Here is a 19,665-nt window from a genome sequence, read left to right on the forward strand (position 1 = left end):
GTTGCTGAAGCTGTACCAGCGGTTGAAGTTGTCGTTGAAGCTGTTGCTGAAGCTGCCTCTACTCCACCAGCTGCTGAAGCAGCACCAGTCTCTGAAGCTACTCCAGCAGAACCTTCAATCAAAGAGACCCCTGAAGCCACAGCTGCTGAAACTGTTCCACCTGTTGAAGCTACCACTGAAGCCACTCCTACTGAGGCTCCTGTAGATGCTGCAATCGCTGAGGCCCCCGTAGAAGCTGCCCCTGCTGAGGCCCCCGTAGAAGCTGCAGCCGCTGAGGCCCCCGTAGAAGCTGCAGCCGCTGAAGCCCCCGTAGAAGCTGCAACTGCTGAGGCCCCCATAGAAGCTGCAACCGCTGAGGCCCCCGTTGAAGCGGCCCCTGTAGAAACTGCCGCTGCTGAGGCCCCTGTCGAAACTGCCCCTGCTGAAGCTGCAGCTGAAGCTTCCGCCCCTGCAGAGAGTGCCAAGGAGCTGGAGGACCCTGCTCCAGTCGTAGCTGAAGCCGTAGGAGAGGAGCAGCAGTTGGAGTCCCCAGCTGAACCAGTTGAACCATCTGAGGGTACACACTACAAGCACCCCCTCCCCCATAATCCTTCTCTTTTCCTCTGTGGACCCTGCAGTCTACCTGTCGTCATTTTCCTCACAGTTTATACAAGTATATGCAGTAGTGCAGTAGTTAGTGATGACTGTAAAGATAAAGTTTAAAGATACGTGCACTTTTTTGTTCCAGCCTCATGCTGCTTGTTCCTAACAGTCCTGTAGTTTTAGTTGCTGCATTTTAATCCATGATAGTTAAACACTACCTCATTCTGCCATACTCACCCTGCTCCTCTGAGGCCGGGTCATTTTCCATGCAGTTTACTTCATTTGGTTGTCCAATGCATTTGTGCTTCTTCTGCCATCTTTCATATGATGCATGTACTAATGTCACAGCATTTTAGCTTGAGGTTTTTGGCTTGCTTTTTTCCCCCCTTTTTTTGTTTTTCACTTAAAACAAATGTCAGCTAACCGCATGTATTTCTTTTGCTTTCTAGAATTTCTTTTATACCTTCCTGAATAAGTCAGTGTCTTTAGTTTGTCCCACCCTTACTAATTAGCGCTATTTTAGTCACAAATACAAGTGATTTCCTTGGTTTTATGATCCACAGTCACATTCCAAGGCTGCTTTCCTAAGATGGTCCAACACAACAGAATATAATCCTCTGCACTATTTCCTAGTGTTGTGATGTGGTTTAATGGGACTGTTTCTAATTTTGTATTGGTGAATGGTAAACAAAAAAGATAATGTTAAAGGTACCTTTCTCACTGGTGAAGGAGAATGTTAAGGTTCCAGCCATCACCTGTCATCTTGTGTTTTCCTTTTTTGTGTTTGTTTGGTTTTTTGGGGTTTTTTTTTAACCTCCGACCTCTTTTGTTCCTCCCTGCCTTACACTTCTTACGCATATTTTAGAGTCCCATCATAAATGTGATGTCAGTAGATGTTTGATACTATTAATTATGTTTATGGATAAAGTGTAAAAGGAAATTTTCCTTCCCCTTTCTTTCATGGTAAATGCACCTTGGTTGCTGTGTGTGGAGTAAAACTTGAAGATTTTAAATTGGTTCTTTGAACTTGCCTGTACAAGTGAGTGTGAGATTTGAATTTGGCTTCTTTGCAAGCAGACTGCGGGAAACCTTCATTTTACAATGCCAAGCAAGACTGTAAATGTGAAGTTTAGCATGACCTATCACAGCAACATTTTAATCTGTTAACTGACATGACCTTTCACACATTTTCCCCTTTTTGACCTCTGTATCTGGCTCCTGTCTACCACTCCCAGGTGCTGTTTCATGCATGAAGGTTTACTGTTAATCAATGATTTGTTTGTTGTCTTCAAGTGGGCAGATGATATTCAGTTACATGATCTTGGTACTATGTCGAATTTTTCTGTGAAGAGAAATAATTTTTCGTTTTCTCCCTGTGACTCTTAGCTCAAATGGACCCAATTCAGAAGCTCTTCCTGGACTCCATCCGTCAGTACTCCTCAAAAAGCCAGTAAGTGTCACTGCCTCTACAAAGCCAGTTAAGGTTCACCTATGTTTGTTTGTTAGCAGATTTTCTCAAAAACTTCATCAGGCTGTTGCTCTGACGCTTAGCATCAGACTAGCTTAGCTGTTGTTTAGAATTAATCCAGCTTAACCACAACGTGCAGAGATCCAAATGCAGCTTTGTGATAAACTCGGCCTGATTTGCTGTGTCAAAAACCAGCACAAATTAAACTGAACTCCAGCCAAACTGCAACAAAAAAAGAGGTTCTGAATGCCCAACACATGCTTTAAAAAAAAATTATTATTGTTGGTGTGCTGTTAGTGGTGTTTTTATGAGCTGCATTGTGACCTGCAACGGTTTACTGTTGTTTGCGTTTCCATATCATACAAGGCATCAACCACTTGGATTAATTACGCCGCAGGTGATGTTATGTGCATAATTAAATAATGACATTGTCCTTATTTTATTGACTTTATGATATCAAGTCAATAAATGACAATGATGATACATTTAGATCCACCAATGAATCACTTTAAATGAGAAACTATCGCACTGAAGAAGCTTCTTGGATGAGAGGGTAAACGTCCAGTCCAGTTGCCTTTTACTGAAGCACTGGTAATACCATGACCTGGACATCTCACTGCTGAGTTTTGTCTTGTCTGAAAACTACTGTTGGCAGAACATGTCTTAGCATTTGTGATAGTTAACTAGTTAATTACAGTATAGTGTATGTAGGATTAGATCAAACGACGTTGATAATAAAAACATCTTAAATGTGACTGAATTTGCGTTGACAATTCAAACAAGAGCTAATCAAGTCTGGGAGAAAATTAATTATTGTCCTGCTGATAGCTGGTCTTTGTCTTCCTCCTGTAGAGCTACTGGGGGGCTAGTTGATGCAGGTTCAGAGTATGAGAAGGCTTTGGCAGAGGAGATAGCCAAGCTTCAGAGACTTTATGGTGGTGGTGACCTGACATCTTTCCCTGAGTTCAAGTTCACAGGTAAGTCAAGTCAATCACCTATCAGTCAACAGCAGTGTGATGTGTGCAGTATACACCATTCAGCCACAACAACGAAGCCACTGACAGATAACGTGAATGACATTGATCTTCTCTTTACAATGCAATGTTGTGATGTTGTGCTGGGAAGCCTTGACTTCTGGCAAGCATGTGGATGTATCTTTGGCACGTACCACCCACCTAAACAACCCAGCACCCCTACATTGTACTCGCCTGTGGCAGAGGTCTACCCCAGCAGGACAATGCACCCTGCTACACTGCAACAACTGATCAGGAAAGGCTCGAAAAACACAGCAAAGAAATCCATGCCCCAAACTCCCCAGTTCTCATTTTGATCAGTGATCCACAGGATGCGATGGAACAGGCCTGAGCTGTTCCCAGGGTGCAAACCCACAGGACCCAAAGTGCCTGCGGCCACATTCTGGTGCCAGACACCACAGATACCTCAGAAGCCCTATGTACATGCTCCAAAAAGGCAGAATTTTGGCAGCACAGGGGGCCTACACAACCTACACACTATTTGGTGGGTGGTTTTAATGTTGTGGCTGTGGTGTGTACATCGTGTTCTAAGCACCTCCTGAGGCCTGTACTACAAAGCAGGATTTGAGGTTATCAAGGTAGCTTCAGGTTTGAATCTGGGTTTGGTAGTACAGCGATGGTTCACCTTTTACTGGGGTACATTACCTTGGTAACTTATGCTGAATGTTACAGATAAGAGATAAAGCTCTTCCTACTGACCAGTCAGATCTCTTGGAAAATGCCCTCAGCATTAGAAGATCCAGCAGAGCTTGTTGCACAGTGACTGAAAAAGGAAAGGTATGAGTATTTTTGTGTTTTAATGTTAACTCTTTGGTCAGACCATTTAACACCACCAGGGCTGCAACTGAAGCTATAAAACTGTTACACACCAGAAGAATATATCTAAGCAAAATATTTATTCTACTAGTGGTGTCCTAATAACTTTGTAGTGAAATCAATAAACCTGTTAACATTTGCACAGTCTGAGCTCTTTGCTGCTTTCCCTTGTGCTTCGACTGCTGCAGCTATCTTTTAGTCTGTATTATGTGTTTAAAATCATATTTCTCCAGTATTATAGTGTTGGATTAGATTAGATTAGATTAGATAGAACTTTATTGATCCCTTTGGTAGGGTACCTCAGGGAAGTTGTTTGCTCTTCCTTTGCAAATTATACCTCTCTAGTGCCAGAAGACCCATCCATGTTTGTGATTAGTTATTTGCCAACTCTGCCTCTTTCACGTTTATGTGCTCACATCCAGGTTCAGAAATTCTTGGCTGACATACTGAGTTAAAAACCAGCTTCATAATAAAGTTGGACTGTCTGACTATCCAGCTACTGTTGTTGGGTTAGGTGAAGACGGTAATGAAAAGATGCACTGGATATGTTAAACCTGCTTTGTAGTACAGGCCCCTGAACTATTTTTTATTTTTTTTATAGTGAATGGTGGAGTCTTTCATCTAAAGATCATAAAATGTTAACAGCAATACTTTGTGTGTCTTAGAGCCCAAGCTGGATGAAGTTTCTCAGAAGTGAACATCAGCACTTCAACTGAACTTTTCTCCTCTCGCCTTTTGACTGTACATCTGTGCTTGACTGTAAAACACGAACAGTCTGCATGATGTTAGATCAACAAACCCTTGCCTCCAGCCTTGTGTGTGAAGATACAACTGTTTCTGTATGTTCTATGGGACTACAGATAAAGCATTGGATGTACATTTTAGGCAGACAGAGTGAACTTAGAGCTGTGAACTATGTTTTGTGTAGAATGATCATGGCTGAGGTGAGTGTGAAGAAAACTAATAAATTCCAGGTCATGTTTGTTATATGTATGTCTCTTAACCTCTTTTCCTCAAAGCTATTTCAATTCACTGTATTTTGATCCAGTAAGGTGACAATGCAGGAATAGAAAGTAGATGGCAGAAAATACTCAGAATGTGTTTTTTTTTTTAGACTAAATAAGCACATTTTCAGATCTGACATCATGGTCAGTTAGGCTGATGAATGATGCTCTTCATCCACATCTTGTCTTATTAGATTCAGATTCAGACTTTCATTCATACAAATTACATCAAGGATGCACTGCAGAATGAAATGACGATGCAGGGTCAGCAATAAAACACACACAATCGTGAGCCCGTGCCGCCATGGTTCATGAGATGTCAAATTATTGACAGATGTCTAAATGAGCTTGCTCACTGTGCAACTCTTTGCACACAAATTATTCTGGACAGAAAACAGAACTTGAAATTGGAAAACTTTGGAGTGCAGAAAGACACATGCATAAATAACATTAAATCAAAGACATTAACGGAATATAATGAACTCAGTTAGTCCTTTTTAGTTTTTACACAGAATGTTGCCAATTCCAGTGTACCTCCGAGTTGCTTTGAAATATTTTGTCATACTGTAGATGATCCAAGTGAGTCATCTCCTGGTTTTTTTCTGCTTTTAATCATACTGTTCCAGTCTGTAAGCACCAGTAATGGCTGCCACGCATTCGACCATTAGAATGCGTTTCAGACTTAGGTATGTGTATTTGTGTGATCATTAGTAAGTATTTGATATTGGGTTGTAATTTACAGTATCGTAGAGTGTGCATTTTATGTAGGAAAGTTGTTCATAAATATATATAATAAAACTTGCGGTTGGGCACCTGGACTTGAGCTTGGAATTGACCAAAATGCCGAATGAGCACAGGAAAGTGGGGTTACTAAACTTATGGTAGTTTATAAGCAACCTCTGAGCTCCACCTCCACCAGCAACACAACTAACAAACACACTTTTTGAAGATCAGGATGTAACACTGCTTGTAATGGAGATTTAGTGTCCTAAACAATCCAGTGTGTGTATGTATTTACATTGTATTATTTTTATATATATATATACACACACACACACACACACACACACACACACACACACACACACACACACACGTGTAGTTGAAACCAGAAGTTTACATCCACGGTATAAAAACACATAAAGCCTTTTTTTCCCCTCAGTATCCAACCTTAAATCAGACTAAACTTTTCCTGTTTTAGGTCAGTCAGGTTTACCAACATTATTTATATTTGCTAAACGCCAGAACAATGAGAGAGATAATTTTTTTAGATTAATTTCCTTTTTCCTCCCTATGTTTCCTTAGTATCTGGTTGCGTTGCCTTTACACTATGACTTGGGTAAAACGTTTTGGGTTTCCTTCAACAAGCTACTCACAATATTTTGATGAATTCTGGCCCATTCCTCCTGACAGAACTGGTGGAACTGAGTCAAGTTTGTTGGTCTCCTTGTTCCACACACCTTTTCAGCTCTGCCCACTAATGTTCTCCAGGATGGAGATCAGGCCTTTGTGATGGCCACTCCACAGCACTGACTTTGTTGTCCTGAAGCCTCTCTGTAACTAATCTGGCGCTATGCTGAGGGTCATTGTCCATCTGAAGAGCTATTGGTGCCCAAGCTTTAATTTCCTGACTGATGTCTTGAGATGTTGCTTCAATATTTCCACATAATGTTCTTTCCTCATGATGCCATCTATTGTGTGAAGTGCACCAGTCCCTCCTGCAGCAAAATACCACCACAACATGATGCTGCCACCCCCGTGCTTCACAGTTAGGACATGTCTCCACAAATGAAGGTCTTTGTCCCTGTATGCATTTACAAACTGTAATCTGCTTTTTTATGTTTCTTCTGGAGTGATGTCTTCTTCCTCTCTGAGCAGCCTTTCAGCCCATGTCAGTACAGGACTGGTTTCACTGTGGATAATGACTCTCTGACCAGCTTCAGCAGCATCTTCACAAGGTGTTTAGCTTTTCTTCTGGGGTTGATACGCACATTTCTCACCAAAACACCAGAACCCGTCTCCTTCCTGAGTGCTATGATGGCTGGACATTCCCATGGTGTGTATACTTGATATAATTGTTTGAACAGATGAACGTGGAACCTTCAGCCATCTGGAAACTCTACCCAAGGATGAACCAGACTTGTGGATGTCTACAGTTCTCTTCCTGATATCTTGCCTGATGTCTTTAGATGTTCCATGTTGTCACAAAAGAAGCAGAGTGTTTGAGGTGTACCTTAAGATACATCCACAGGTGTGCCTCCAATTAACCCTGATGTTGTCAATTAACCTATCAAAAGCTTCCAAAGCCATGACATCATCATCTGGCCTTTCCCAAATAGTCTGAAGCCGTAGTAACCTTAGTGTTTGTAAACTTCTGACTTTGAAGGAAGTAATGAAAAAATTCTTTCATTATTCTGGCGTTTAGTGAATAGAAATAATGTTGGTAATCCTAACTGACCTAAAACAGGAGAAGTTCAGTCTGATTTAATGTCAGACAGTGAGAAAAAAAAGTTTCCTGTCTTTTTATACAGTAAACTCCTGGTTTCAACTGTATATAGTCTCACACACACACACACACACACACACACACACACACTGCAATGATCATTATTATAGTATTGCTGTTTATAGACCTGATTATGGGAGTACCTATAATACTTAGAATTAGGTATCCTGTTGCAAACAGTATTTATTTTAAGACAGTGGTGGAAAGCACTGAAGTAATGACCTAAAGTACAATGTGAAGTTATTTTCGCTTGAATATTTTTGTTTCATAATACTTCCATACATTGTGATACCAGATATTGTACTTTTTACTCCACGACATGTAAAACCCAGTGACATTACAGATTATGAACATGAGTGGAAAATACAAATCCATCCATTATCTATACTTGGACTTAGGGCGAAGGCAGGGGACACCCTGAACAGGTCACCAGTCTATCACAGGGCTACACTTAGAGACAGACAACCAAGCACACTCACATTCACACCTACGGGCAATTTAGAATCACCAATTAACCTCAACATGTTTTTGGACCTTGTGGGAGGAAGCTGGAGAACCTGGAGAGAACCCACGCTGCACGGGGAGAACATGAAAACTCCACGCAGAAAGATCCCGGTGCCCCCACCGGGACGCGAACTGGTGACCTTCTTGCTGCGAGGCAACAGTGCTACCAACTGTGCCACCTTGCAGCCCAAAATATAAATTAGGTGTGAGAAATGAACCTAACCCAGGAGCTGGAAGCAGATAGCAAACAAGAAAAACAAACACTTACACAAACACAGACATAATGTCACAATAAATCTGAAAGAATCTTTAACCCCTTTCAAAGATGCCCCTTTTCCTATTTCACTGATTGTACATCCTCGATGACTCGTCTTCGTCCCTCCCAGCAGAGACTCAAGTGGAGGAGGTGAGTTGATGCAAGGAAAGAGGAGTCAAGGCAGTAGGTTTATAACAAAAGGAGACACTTTTCCATCACCTGTCTGCTGTTTTATAATAACCTACCAGTGTTTTATGATCTCTGTCAGATGAGTAGAGCAGTGTTTATGATATACAGAACATATTTTCACCTGTAATTCATGTCACAACACAGCAGAATGGTAAATGGACTGCACTTACATAGCACTTTTCTACCTTAGCGGCACTCAAAGCCCCTTACAATGTTTTCTCATTGATACACCAATAGCCTGCCATTGGGAGCAATTTTGGGTTCAGTGTCTTGCCCAAGGACACTTTGACTGTGCAAGGAGTGGGGATCGAGCCGCCAACCATATGATCAGAGGACAACCTACCACCAGGTCTACCACCTGAGCCACAGCTGCCCATGAGAATGTGATGAGAATGTACAGATATCATACATGTTTTTTTTGTTTGTTTTTTTTGACATACAGGTGCAGTGTTAAGTATAAAATAGTAGTGGCACCTATAATAGTACTACACAAATAAAGTGTGACATATATTAATACTGAATATCATGTACAGGTATTTGTCAGTCCTGCTGCTGACATGGTTTGTATATTGTGTGTGTGTGTGTCAGGTGTGTGTCGCCTCTTTTATGTCACGGGTGTGGAAAAAAACTTTATGAAAAATACAGCGAGGATACACCGGTACTGTACATCTTCCCTCCAGAGCCTCCCCAAACTCGGTTCCAATTGTTCCAGTCTCTGACCAATCAGGACCCACTCTGATGTCCCGCCTTCCGTGTCACGGTGCTATCACGGAGCCGCATCTCTGTTGTTACGATTACCACGAGCGCTCGGCCAATCAGATGGCCTCATTTGTTCCAATTGAGAGAATCAAACTTTTGGCAACCCAGTGGCAGAGCCGGGTTTGTAACAGGGGAGACATTAAAGCCATTCCCCTTTGAACCAGTTAAACACAATAAAAATACAAGACAGGTAGAATTTCTTTTCATGCCATTGTTTGCCGTCTAGTTGTGTTTGCTCGTCTGTCAAGTCATTTTTATTTGTATAGCACAGTTTACAACATATGCCATCTCACAGTGTTTAACGTAGTAAGGTATAGGCCTGTTCCAGTATAAAGATCCATATAAAGCTGTTGGAACATTCTGGTGTCTAAAACCAGCTGGTGTTGGTCTTTCAGCTGCTGTAGACATGAGTTACAGTGTCAGAGGCCGGAGCTGGAGCAGAGACGAGCTCAGGACGTACCTTTATAGACACTCATTTATTTATTTAGACACAGTTTGATATTTGATTCTTGTCTGACAATGTCATTCATTCTTCTGGGCCTCAGAACAAAATAAAACTTTGCAGATTTATTGTTTCTGTTTGTTTATTTGTGTCACACAGATGACATCTAAACTACACAACATGTGAGAGCAGCCCTGCTCAGTAAAACACAGCAGGTTCACACAGCTTCAGGGTTCAAAGGTCAAACTGACCCCACATTAAAACGGTCCTGCACACATTAATTAATCTGTTTAATAAGTGAGAAGGAAGAGAGATCGTATGAATATGAAAGTGAAATTCCTGACATAGAGTATGTATGACACTGAACTTATTTATGTTCAGTCAATCTGCACCTTAAATTATTTATTGTTGATCCAACTGCCCTATGTTCCTTAAATTGCCCCCAGGAGACTGAAGCTGAACACACCTTAATGCGGAGGCTGAATGTGACCTCACACATAGCACTAGTATAAGGTAAAATGAAGGACCGTGTCAAATCTGTCGTGCTTTGACATTTAACAAAGTGGAAACCCTGTAAAGGACTAGGTCCTGGTTTATCTGTGTCCTTGTGGAACCGTTGTCGTTAACCCCCACCCACCTGTTTCCACCCGGAACATAGCACTGGGAACACGAAATGGCGGCCTCCATGTTACACTTAGGACGACTGGGTTCTCTCAAGGTAATAACACCTGAACTGACTACTTGACGTTTTAAATGTGTCTTGCTCGGACATCGTGCCTCCATAAGTATCAGAACACCGGCTAGTCCATGTAGCCGAGAGGAGCTACTGCGTGTTGTTCCTGCTAACCGGACAAAAGCCACCGTGTTCGTCGGTTCGTTTAACTGCTGTTGTTTCTGTTGTTGACACTCTTAAGATCTGCACTTTACAAAGAGTTTCAACGGTGGAGGCTGACTGCAGCTCCACACACGACCCTGTTCAGTCACCTGGGCGAAGGGACTCACCCGAACAGACTCGTACCTCTCAGTGCTTTTCCGTAGTTTCAGTTATTCTATATTTGCATTCTTCCTGTTCCAGTTCGTTTGACATGATTAGCACCCAGCAGTGAGTAATCCTATTTTCAAGGACAATTGCACATAAATATAGTAACCTGTCACAAATATTCGCTGTCGCTAATCCAGAAAATTAAATAATTTTATTTACTTTGTTTACTTTAAATACTTTATTTCAAATATCATTTGAAAGTTGAACGGCCACAAAGTAGTTATTTTTGTGCATCGTTCAAAATAGCCCGTACACCTATAATAAAGCCCCTATAACGAGTGCGTTCATGGTTGTGTGGACGTTGTATCGTCTTTCATTGACTCGATCAAAGGAAAAATTGACCGGATATAGTTCGGTGTTTCACTGACCACACGTTGAGCTGTGACTGGCTGTCTGTGGTCACTACACACACCCGCAGCACGTTGTGTAGTGGCATGTTTCTGGCATTTCAGATTTAATCAAATGAATCACAATAAGCACTGGTAGCAGATACAGTACTGATGCAATATCCTGAAAAGATTGCTTTCTGTAATTTAATTCTAAACTAGGCTAGGCTAAACTTTAATATGTTCTATATTGATTACATGTAAAATGAAACATTTTAAGTCTTTTATTTTTAATTTTGATGACTATGGCTTATAACTCATGGAAATCAGAAATTCATATCTCAAATTATAAGAATATTTCTTAAAATATGAAATAAAAACATAGGATTTACAATACAGAAATGTCCAACTTCTAAAAAAAAGTGTGTATGTATACTCTCACTATGTGGTTGGGGCTCCTTTACCATGAACTGCTGCATCAATGCAGAGTGGCATGGAGACAATCAGTCCGTGGCCCTGCTGAGGCCCAGGTTGCTTCAATAGTAGCCTTCAGCTTGTCTGTATTTTAGGGTCAGGTGTTTCCCATCTTTCTCTTGACAAAGCCCCATGTGGGGTTCTGTAGGGTTCAGGTCATGGGTTCATAAAGCCTGTTGGCTGGTAGAAGCAGGAAGTGCTGTAAAATCTCCTGGTAGATGCTGTGTTGACTATGGACTTGTTCAAACACAGTGGGCCAACACTACCAGAAGACATGGTACCCCAAATCATCACAGACTGTGGAAACTTCACCCTGGACTTTGTGCCTCTTCATTCTTCCTCCAGACTCCATGATCTTGATTTCCAAATGAAATGCAAAATCATTTTTTAAATCTAAATAAAGGACTTTGGACCACTATGAAAAAATCCAGTTCTTTTTTTCTCCTTAGCCCAAATAAGACACTTCTGGTGTGAGTGACTTGATATTAGAAATAAAACATTTGCAGCTCCTTTCCTGAAGTTGTCTGTGCTTGGTGGCTCTTCATGCACCGATACCAGCCTCAGTTTTTGTGAAGCTCTCCCAAGTTCTTAAATCAACCTTTCTTGACAATCCTCTCAAGGCTGCAGTCATCCCTGTTGCTTCTGCACCTTTTCCTACCACACCTTTTTCCTTCCAGTCAACTTTTCATTAATATGCTTCGAGATCTGCTAACAGCCATTCTTTTCAGCAGTGACCCTCTGTGGCCTACTCTCCTTGTACTGTTTGAATAGTAATTCACGCAACCTCAAAATTATTTATTCCATTATTTTGAGGTCCTGAATTTCTGATTTACATAACCTCGAAATCATAATCCTAAAAAATTCAGCAAACAAGAATTTACTTCACTTTGGGCGGCTGTGGCTCAGGTGGTGGAGCGGTTGTCCGCTGATTGTAAGGTTGGCGGTTCGATCCCCCCCCCCCAAAGTGTCCTTGGGCAAGACATTGAACCTGAGGTTGCTCCCAATGGCAGACAGCACCTCGCATGGCAGCTCGGTCACCATTGGTGTACGAATATGTGTGAATGAGTAAAGCGCTTTGAATACCACTAAGGTAGAAAAGTGCTATATAAGTGCAGTCCATTTACTTTAGATGTCCTGAGTCTAAATTTTCACTGTCTTCAATAACTGACTCTTGCTTTCCACTGACGATGCTGTGAACACTGATAGTAGTAAATAAAAAATCTATATGATACAATAACATTAGATCCGTAAATATCTGGGATGTCATGGCAACATGGTCCTAGAAAATAAGTTATTCATGCAATCACACATACTATCTACAATTTCAAGATATTTGTGTAGTTGTGAAAAGTCATCCAGCAGGAAAACAGACTTTTTAAAAAAAAAGTTTTGTAATGCTTATTAAGCAACAGTATTGTTAATTAGTATTTTGCTATTTTTCCTCAGTTTTTTTTTTTTTGGAGCTTGGTTGCTGAAATGTGGACTGCATGTTTGGTGCTACACTCATGCCAAAAGCTGTCTTTGCTCTTCTGCAGTGTCTCCGGTTTAAAAGCTGGGGTTTCTTGAGCAGTCGCCCAGCTGCTTTGTTCTGCACTCATGTTGAAGAACCGCCAAAACCAGCAAAAAAGGCGAAGGCTGCAGGCAAAAGTAAGGCCATTTGATTGTGTTCACTGCATAAAGTTTGAAGTTTTAGGGTTTTGCTGGCTGGTTGCATTTTTGTGTTACCAAAGTGCTACACACCATATGTGTATACATATTTTGGGTTATATTATGTTGACTTTAGAGCTTAACATGTAACTTTTTCTTTACAGTGCAGGAAATGTGCAGGCGCATCTAAAATATTGTCTCTCTTCCAGTCATCCGTTTCATCCAATATGATTCAGTGATAAATGAAGCTGCTTATAAAGTTAGGTTTTTACACTCAGTGGTGTTTAAGGACTTAAAGAGTCGCCCCTGCAGAACCCCTGTATACATACTATGACAGTACAAACCAGGTTAACATTGAAACCAGTGTAAAGTAAATTTGGAGGTTTGTTTCTAAACACATGATAGCACTTCAGAAAATAGTTGCTGCAAGCATGTGAAAAGCCTGTGAAGAACACTGATCAGCCACAACATTAAACCAGTAGGCTAATATTGTGTAGATGGCTGATGCTGCTTAAACAGCATTGAGCCATTTAGACCTGGGGACTCATTTATCATCAGTGCATAGAAAAGGTTCTAAGTTCTGTCTTACGAATGAAATTTAGAATGTGCGTAAGTGCAAAAAAAATCAGTCTTTATCCAACATGCATACGTGGGTCATACACACATCAGTAAGTCATCAGTGTTGGTAAATCCCACTTGTTCTTAACCACCATGCCCATGCACTTTCGGGATCATCTGCCTTCGGAAACGGCTCCAATCAACCATATATGGCAACAACACGCCTCTTTATAAAGCAAGTGAATATTGGTGATGTCTGTAAGGGAACTGGATGTAGGCTGGGGCCAGAGGAGTTATGGCATCAACACTGCTAGCATGATCCTGCTCAGTGATGGCTGGAAAATGCTGCACATGTCTCTGACCTGACGCTGGAATGTGTCAAAATCCCTGAATGCTTTCTATTTGTAGTTTCACTATTCTACCGCTAGGTTATGTGCGTGAGCATGATCAGAGTTGTGTGTATATTTATGCACATTCCTAAGTATAAGTACAAGTTGATAAATTCCATACTTTGTGTGGGAATGTTCGTACACACTCACTAAGCACACATCTGATGATAAATGAGGTCCCTGGACTCCAAAGATCTCTGAAAGAGTCCTGTTTTGTTCCAAGATGTGAGTTTCAGATCCTATAAGTCCTTGAAGTTGTGAGGTCAGGCCTCAATGGATCCGACTTGTTTTTCCAAAACATCCTACACATGCTCAGTTAGATTGGTATCTGGGATTTTAGAGGCCAAGCCATCACCTCAAACTCTTTGTCAGATTCCTCAAACCATTCCTGAACAAATTTTGTGGTGTAGCAGGAAGCATTGTCCTTATAAAAGAGGCCACTGCCATCAGGGAATACTGCTGCCATGAAGGGGTGTACATTAGATAGGTACTACATGTGTAGTAACATCCACATGAATGCAGGAACCAAGATTTCCCTGCATAACATTATCCAGAGCATCACACTGGCCCTGTTGGCTTCCCTTGTTCCTGTAGTTCATCCTGCTGCCATCTCTTGTCAGGTAAATGACACACACGCACCTGGATATCCACATTACAAGAAAGAAAGTGTTATTCATGAGACCAGACCACCTTCTTCCATTGCACTGTGGTCCAGTTCTGTTGTCACATAGCATTTGTTAGCTCTTTCAGTGGTGGACAGGGGTCAGCATGGACTCTCATACCAGTCTACAGCTTTGGAGCCCCACACACCAAGCTGATGCACTTTTGTTGCGACTCCTTTTAGCAATATCAGTATTGAGGCTTAAGCAGTTTTGGGCTTGTTTTTTTTGACACAGACTAGCCTTTGCTCTCCACATAAATCAGTAAGCCTTTACTGGCCATGATCCGGTTCAATTCAATTCAATTCAATTTTATTTATATAGCGCATATTTACAACGACAAGTCATCTCATAGCGCTTAACAAAGGCAGAAACACCCAAGAATCCCAAACATTTGGATTCCCCATAAGCTTCAGCAGTCCGCTGATTCACTAGTTATCTTTCTTTAGAGCACTGTTATAGTGAGAACTAACCACTGCATACTGGGAACACCCCACAAGACCTGCTGTTTGGGAGTTGTCTGACCCAGTCCTCTGCCATCCCCATTTGGTCCCTGTCAGAGTCATTGAGACCCTTACACTGATCATTTTCTCTGCTTCCAACACATACATTTCAAGAATTAAAGACTTGCTGCCTGATATAACCCACCCAGTCACAGGTGCCATTGTAATAAGAAGATCAAAGTTATTCACTTGACCTGTTACTGGTTTTAATGTTGTGGCTTAGCAGTGTACGATACTGAAATTTTAAAATTTTTCATTATGATTTTTGGATTGGGTCAGAATTCCTGAGTCAATGATGCACTGGAGCCAAACATTTCATGACCCATCCACCAAACTATAATGGTATTAAATTAGGGCCAACTAGGGTGGCTCTCACACTTGATTGGGAGTTACCACACCTACTACTCCCCACATTTTGCTAGCTAGAAATGCCTTTGTCCAGCAAGTGCAGCTTCCTGGATGTCAGAATTTGCAGAACAGCCAAGTGTCCTCTAACTTAATTAAGAAGGATGAGATGATGAAGAGGTGGATTGGTTTCCTTAAAGAGCCACAATGAAAAGAGAGCTGAGGATCACTGCTCGTGTATACGCTGTTAGTCACGTCTTGAGTAAACATGCCACCAGCATTTCCGTACAAAGAATTCTGCACTTCTTACAGCTATGAAATCAAATTTTCTAAATTTGGTGATTTTTAATTTTTTTTCTTAGATTTTTACTGATGGTTACAAGTACATGTTTTGTGTTGTGACAAAGTAAGAACACATTTTTACTGCTTTGCATGGACTTAAAGTTTCTGTATTTGGAAATTAAATATTATGCTTCTATTCTGTACATTTTTAAAAGAAAATTTGTGGAAAGCAAGATAAGCTTTTGACTGAAAACTTGTTTTTTAACTGCCCATGTCCATTTACCATTTTACTCAACAGCAGAAGCTCCAGATGAGAGAACAACTCTGCTAAACTACAAGACCACAGTTGCCTTCCCAATTAGAATTTTAGAGCCTGGAGTTTTTCCACCACAGTCTCTAGGTGTAACTGGACCAGTGGTTGGCTCCACTGCCGCTGCAGGAACACATGTAGCTGCAGCAGTTGCAGACATTGGCAGGGAACCGGGTGTACCTGAGCCAGATGTGGCAGAGGCTGCAGCTGCCTCATCAGATCCAGCTCCTGACCCAGATGTTGCTCCAGTGATTCCTGACATAGCTCCACCTTCAGTTGAAACAGCTCCTTTAGCAGCTAAACCCCTGGTTGAGACAAGCGGTAAAAGCTCAGCACCAGATTCCACAGCCTTGCCTGATGCTGGTGACGCAGCAGCAAACGGGTCGTCCTCCTCCTCGTCTGGGGACTCTGACTCTGATTCTGATTCTGATTCTGATTCTGACTCTGACTCTGACTCTGAGGGTGAGAGGTCAGAAGTGAAGGCTGACACCAGGATCTCTCCACCAGAGATGTCAGAATCCACTGTGAAAGAAGGGGCAGAAGTGACAGAAGACTCCAAAGAAGCTCAGAGGGAACCTGAAGCTATACAAGAGGCAGATGCACACTCAGAAGCAGTTCAAAGTACCAGGGAGGTAGCCACTGTTAGTTCTGAGGAGTTAATTGACTCAGCCCCTGACATCTGCGCTTCTACAGAAGATGCTCAAGAGGTGGGCAGTCCAGAGGCTTCAGCTGAGTTTGCAGTGGAAGTTTCTCCAGAAGTGATAAAAGATGATGCATCTCCTGCTGCGTCTGATGCTGAAGTACAAACTCCAGCTGAAGTTGTGACCAAGGCTACGCCTCCAGAAAATGCCCAGACTGACAGTCCCATCGAAACAACAGAACCTGCCTCTGCTGAAGCGGCTACAAAAGCTGGAGACAAGCTTGTAGAAGCTGCAGCTGCCCCTGTAGAATCCCTCATAGATGCTGCTGAGTCTCACACAGAAGCTGTTGAAGCTGCCGCAGATGCTGTTGAAGCCCTTGCAGGAGATTCCCACATAGAAGCTGAACCAGAGCTTCTAGAAGCTAAACCCGGTCCCACTGAAGACGCTGCTAAGGCTGCAGCTGAAGTTTCTGCCCTTGCAGAGAGTGCTGAGGAACTGGTGGACCCTGCTCCAGCCGTAGTTGAAGCTGCTGGAGAGGAGCTGCAGGCGGAGGCCCCAGCTGAACAGTCTGAGGGTACACACAACCCCCCCGTTCTTTACCTTTCCCTGTCTTCTTTGTGGATCTTTGAGCCCCCACAGATGATCATACTTCTCTCTCTCTATCCCTTAGAACATGTTCTGTTTGTACTATTGAAGTGTTAACCAGGCATCGACTCCCTCACATATAGTAGTTGCTTTTGGGTTTGTGGCTTTTATAATATATACATGAATTCTCTTTAATAGTCATATTTATGTTTTTTTTCATCACTGCAACATCTAACCTCCCATAACCTTGGTTTTCAGTTTCGTTGTTTTGCATGACATAAATGTAGAATACATGTTTAGCCATGCTTGTAGTTTTTTTTTTTTTTTTAATGCATTCCTTTTTCTTTCGCATTTTCTGCATTGTACTTGTTTTTTAGCATTGCATTTGCTTGCACCCTGTTATTGACTCACTGGAACAGCTACAGTCTGCTATTCAAGGTGTATGATCATGGTGATACTGCTAGTTGCATACATGACACTAATCCTGCTCACGTTTCGGCTTTCTATTCTTCCTTTTGCGACTCAGGAACCTACCACCAATGTCTGTTTCTTTTAAACAATCTCTCTAGCTTCACCACTGCTTGTAGTTTCCAGATCCATCTTCACTCCCAGAGTATTTCACTTGTGTTTTTCTTATGTTGGCTCATCTTTGGTGTACTCTGTGTGTATGAAATGTGGGTCCAGTTGTTGAAGTTAATGTTAATGTTACAGGTAACAATGGCACTGTTTGGTTTTTGCTGTTCCAGGTAAAGCTATTGCTAACAGTAATGTGTCCCTGACAGCAGCTGGACGAGCAGAAACTGGGAGTGGTTGGAGTCAGTGGAAGTATTTCAGGAAACAGAATTACAGATGTTTTAGAAACCCGTTAGGGCTCAGATCCTTAACATTCCAATAACTACAGCCATTTGTTAAAGTTTTCTGTCCAACACTGTCCTGACCATCTGGGTAATCCTGCTTCCTGAAGTATAACCCCCTCTTCACCTTGGTCATTAATTTTACCACTTGTCTGTTTCTTTTTTAACCTTGTAAATTTGTTCTTTACCTGGAAACCTATGGGATAAGCACGGCATTAACTACTGAAATAATGTGAATGTCTTGAAATGTGTTTTTCTGTGATTATCAATGTGAGGTTGTTTTCTGATGCCCTGTCAAAGCATGCTAACTGGTTTTCCACATAAATTTTGATCTTAAAGTAAATTGGTATTTAAAGAACATTTTGCAGAGTATCAAAGCCCATGTTTCCAATACACTATGATTTTGATGCCTTTTTTAAAATCCATTTCATGCGTATCTGCCAGTATTATTTCTGTATATTGGCTGTCTTTACTGTTGGCAAGCCAGTTTACCTTCACATTCTTTCCTCTCACAAACATGATCCTTAGGGCATTTCACACCCGTGTGCCTCCGCACTCTGTTGGGGGTAACTTGACTTGCTACCATAGGAAATGTCCCACCATAAACCACCTTTTGTTAGAACGTGTGAATATGTAAATGTGCTGTCCCCTCAAAAATCTTTTGAAATATTTACAAAACTAGCCACAAGTCCTAATAACAGCCTTTGCTGCCTAAAGATCAGTAATGTTGACAACACAGGACTACACCCAGTGTTGCAGTTGTCTTAGCTTTTGTTTTTTTTTCTTGTTGTTTTCATGCATGCACAGCAGTAAGATTTTTAATAGTCATTTTTGCACCAACTGTGTTTTCTTACATGCCTTTTTGCTTCTTCCCCTCCTTCTGCAGAGGCTACAACAGCGGCACCTCTAGAGCCTGAGGAGCCTTTTGACAACAGCACTTACAAAAACTACCAGCACCACAGCTACACCCCCTTCACATTTGCTGACCTGGATGTAGAGATGGCCAAGTTCCGTCTCCCTCAGCCCTCCTCTGGCAGACCCTCACCCAGACACTAGAAGAGCTGACCTGGCTGAAAATAATTGCTTAAAGATCATGGTGATATTGCCCTTTATGTATGATCATCCCCCTGCATGCCAGATCTGCATTAATTTCTGCCGTTGAAAATGTCATATTATTAAAGTACCAGAAGAGAAATGAAGCCTGTTTTGCCTGATGTGATTCTGTTTTGTCTTACATAAAGGGATGGGCAAAATCAAACACTTCTTTAATGCTGCTTTTTTGCCTTGGGGGGTCATTTGAATAAAGCTGAGTGCGCAAGTGGTTTATCTGTGTTTCTATTTTAATGGTTACAGTTTTTACTCCCTCAGCTTGCCTGTTTGCGCGTAATGCCCTAATTATCCTGGCTATGCTCATTCTGTAAGGAATCAGCATCTGATCAGCATCTGTCCTGTTTCTGTGCAGATGCTGAAAATATATGTATCAAGAGGGT

At 41.7% G+C, this 19,665-nt stretch overlaps 2 protein-coding genes across 3 annotated transcripts in view; both read left to right on the top strand.

Annotated features, from left to right (window-relative positions):
- The window catches only part of LOC103355590 (ATP synthase-coupling factor 6, mitochondrial), a 14,198-nt gene extending 8,476 nt beyond the window's left edge, over positions 1-5,722 (top strand). The window contains exons 2-5 of one of the 2 annotated variants that reach the window (XM_008279438.1): positions 1-556; positions 1,969-2,032; positions 2,903-3,027; positions 4,566-5,722. The exon at positions 1-556 is cut by the window's left edge and continues 1 nt beyond it. In XM_008279438.1, the coding sequence (XP_008277660.1) occupies positions 1-556; positions 1,969-2,032; positions 2,903-3,027; positions 4,566-4,597 (777 nt within the window). In that variant the 3' untranslated portion in view covers positions 4,598-5,722. The remainder of the gene's footprint in view (positions 557-1,968; positions 2,033-2,902; positions 3,028-4,565) is intronic. The other variant, XM_008279439.1, reaches the window with a different exon arrangement.
- A 4,439-nt stretch (positions 5,723-10,161) lies between these two features.
- ndufv3 (NADH:ubiquinone oxidoreductase subunit V3) lies at positions 10,162-19,495 on the top strand. The gene is made up of 4 exons (XM_008279440.1): positions 10,162-10,278; positions 12,938-13,049; positions 16,084-17,310; positions 19,062-19,495. Exons 1-4 carry the CDS (start codon positions 10,234-10,236, stop codon positions 19,229-19,231), a joined length of 1,554 nt encoding a protein of 517 aa, XP_008277662.1. The 5' UTR covers positions 10,162-10,233; the 3' UTR covers positions 19,232-19,495.
- The last annotated feature ends 170 nt before the right edge of the window (positions 19,496-19,665 follow it).

Source organism: Stegastes partitus, unplaced genomic scaffold (assembly GCF_000690725.1).
Source record: "Stegastes partitus isolate 25-593 unplaced genomic scaffold, Stegastes_partitus-1.0.2 Scaffold159, whole genome shotgun sequence".
Classification (NCBI taxonomy): domain Eukaryota; kingdom Metazoa; phylum Chordata; class Actinopteri; family Pomacentridae; genus Stegastes; species Stegastes partitus.

Coding starts and splice junctions, on each gene's coding strand:
- ndufv3 (XM_008279440.1), top strand. CDS start 10,234: ATGGCGGCCTCCATGTTACACTTAGGACGACTGGGTTCTCTCAAG. Junction 13,050..16,083: donor GGCGAAGGCTGCAGGCAAAA/GTAAGGCCATTT, acceptor TTTACTCAACAG/CAGAAGCTCCAGATGAGAGA. Junction 17,311..19,061: donor CCCAGCTGAACAGTCTGAGG/GTACACACAACC, acceptor CTCCTTCTGCAG/AGGCTACAACAGCGGCACCT.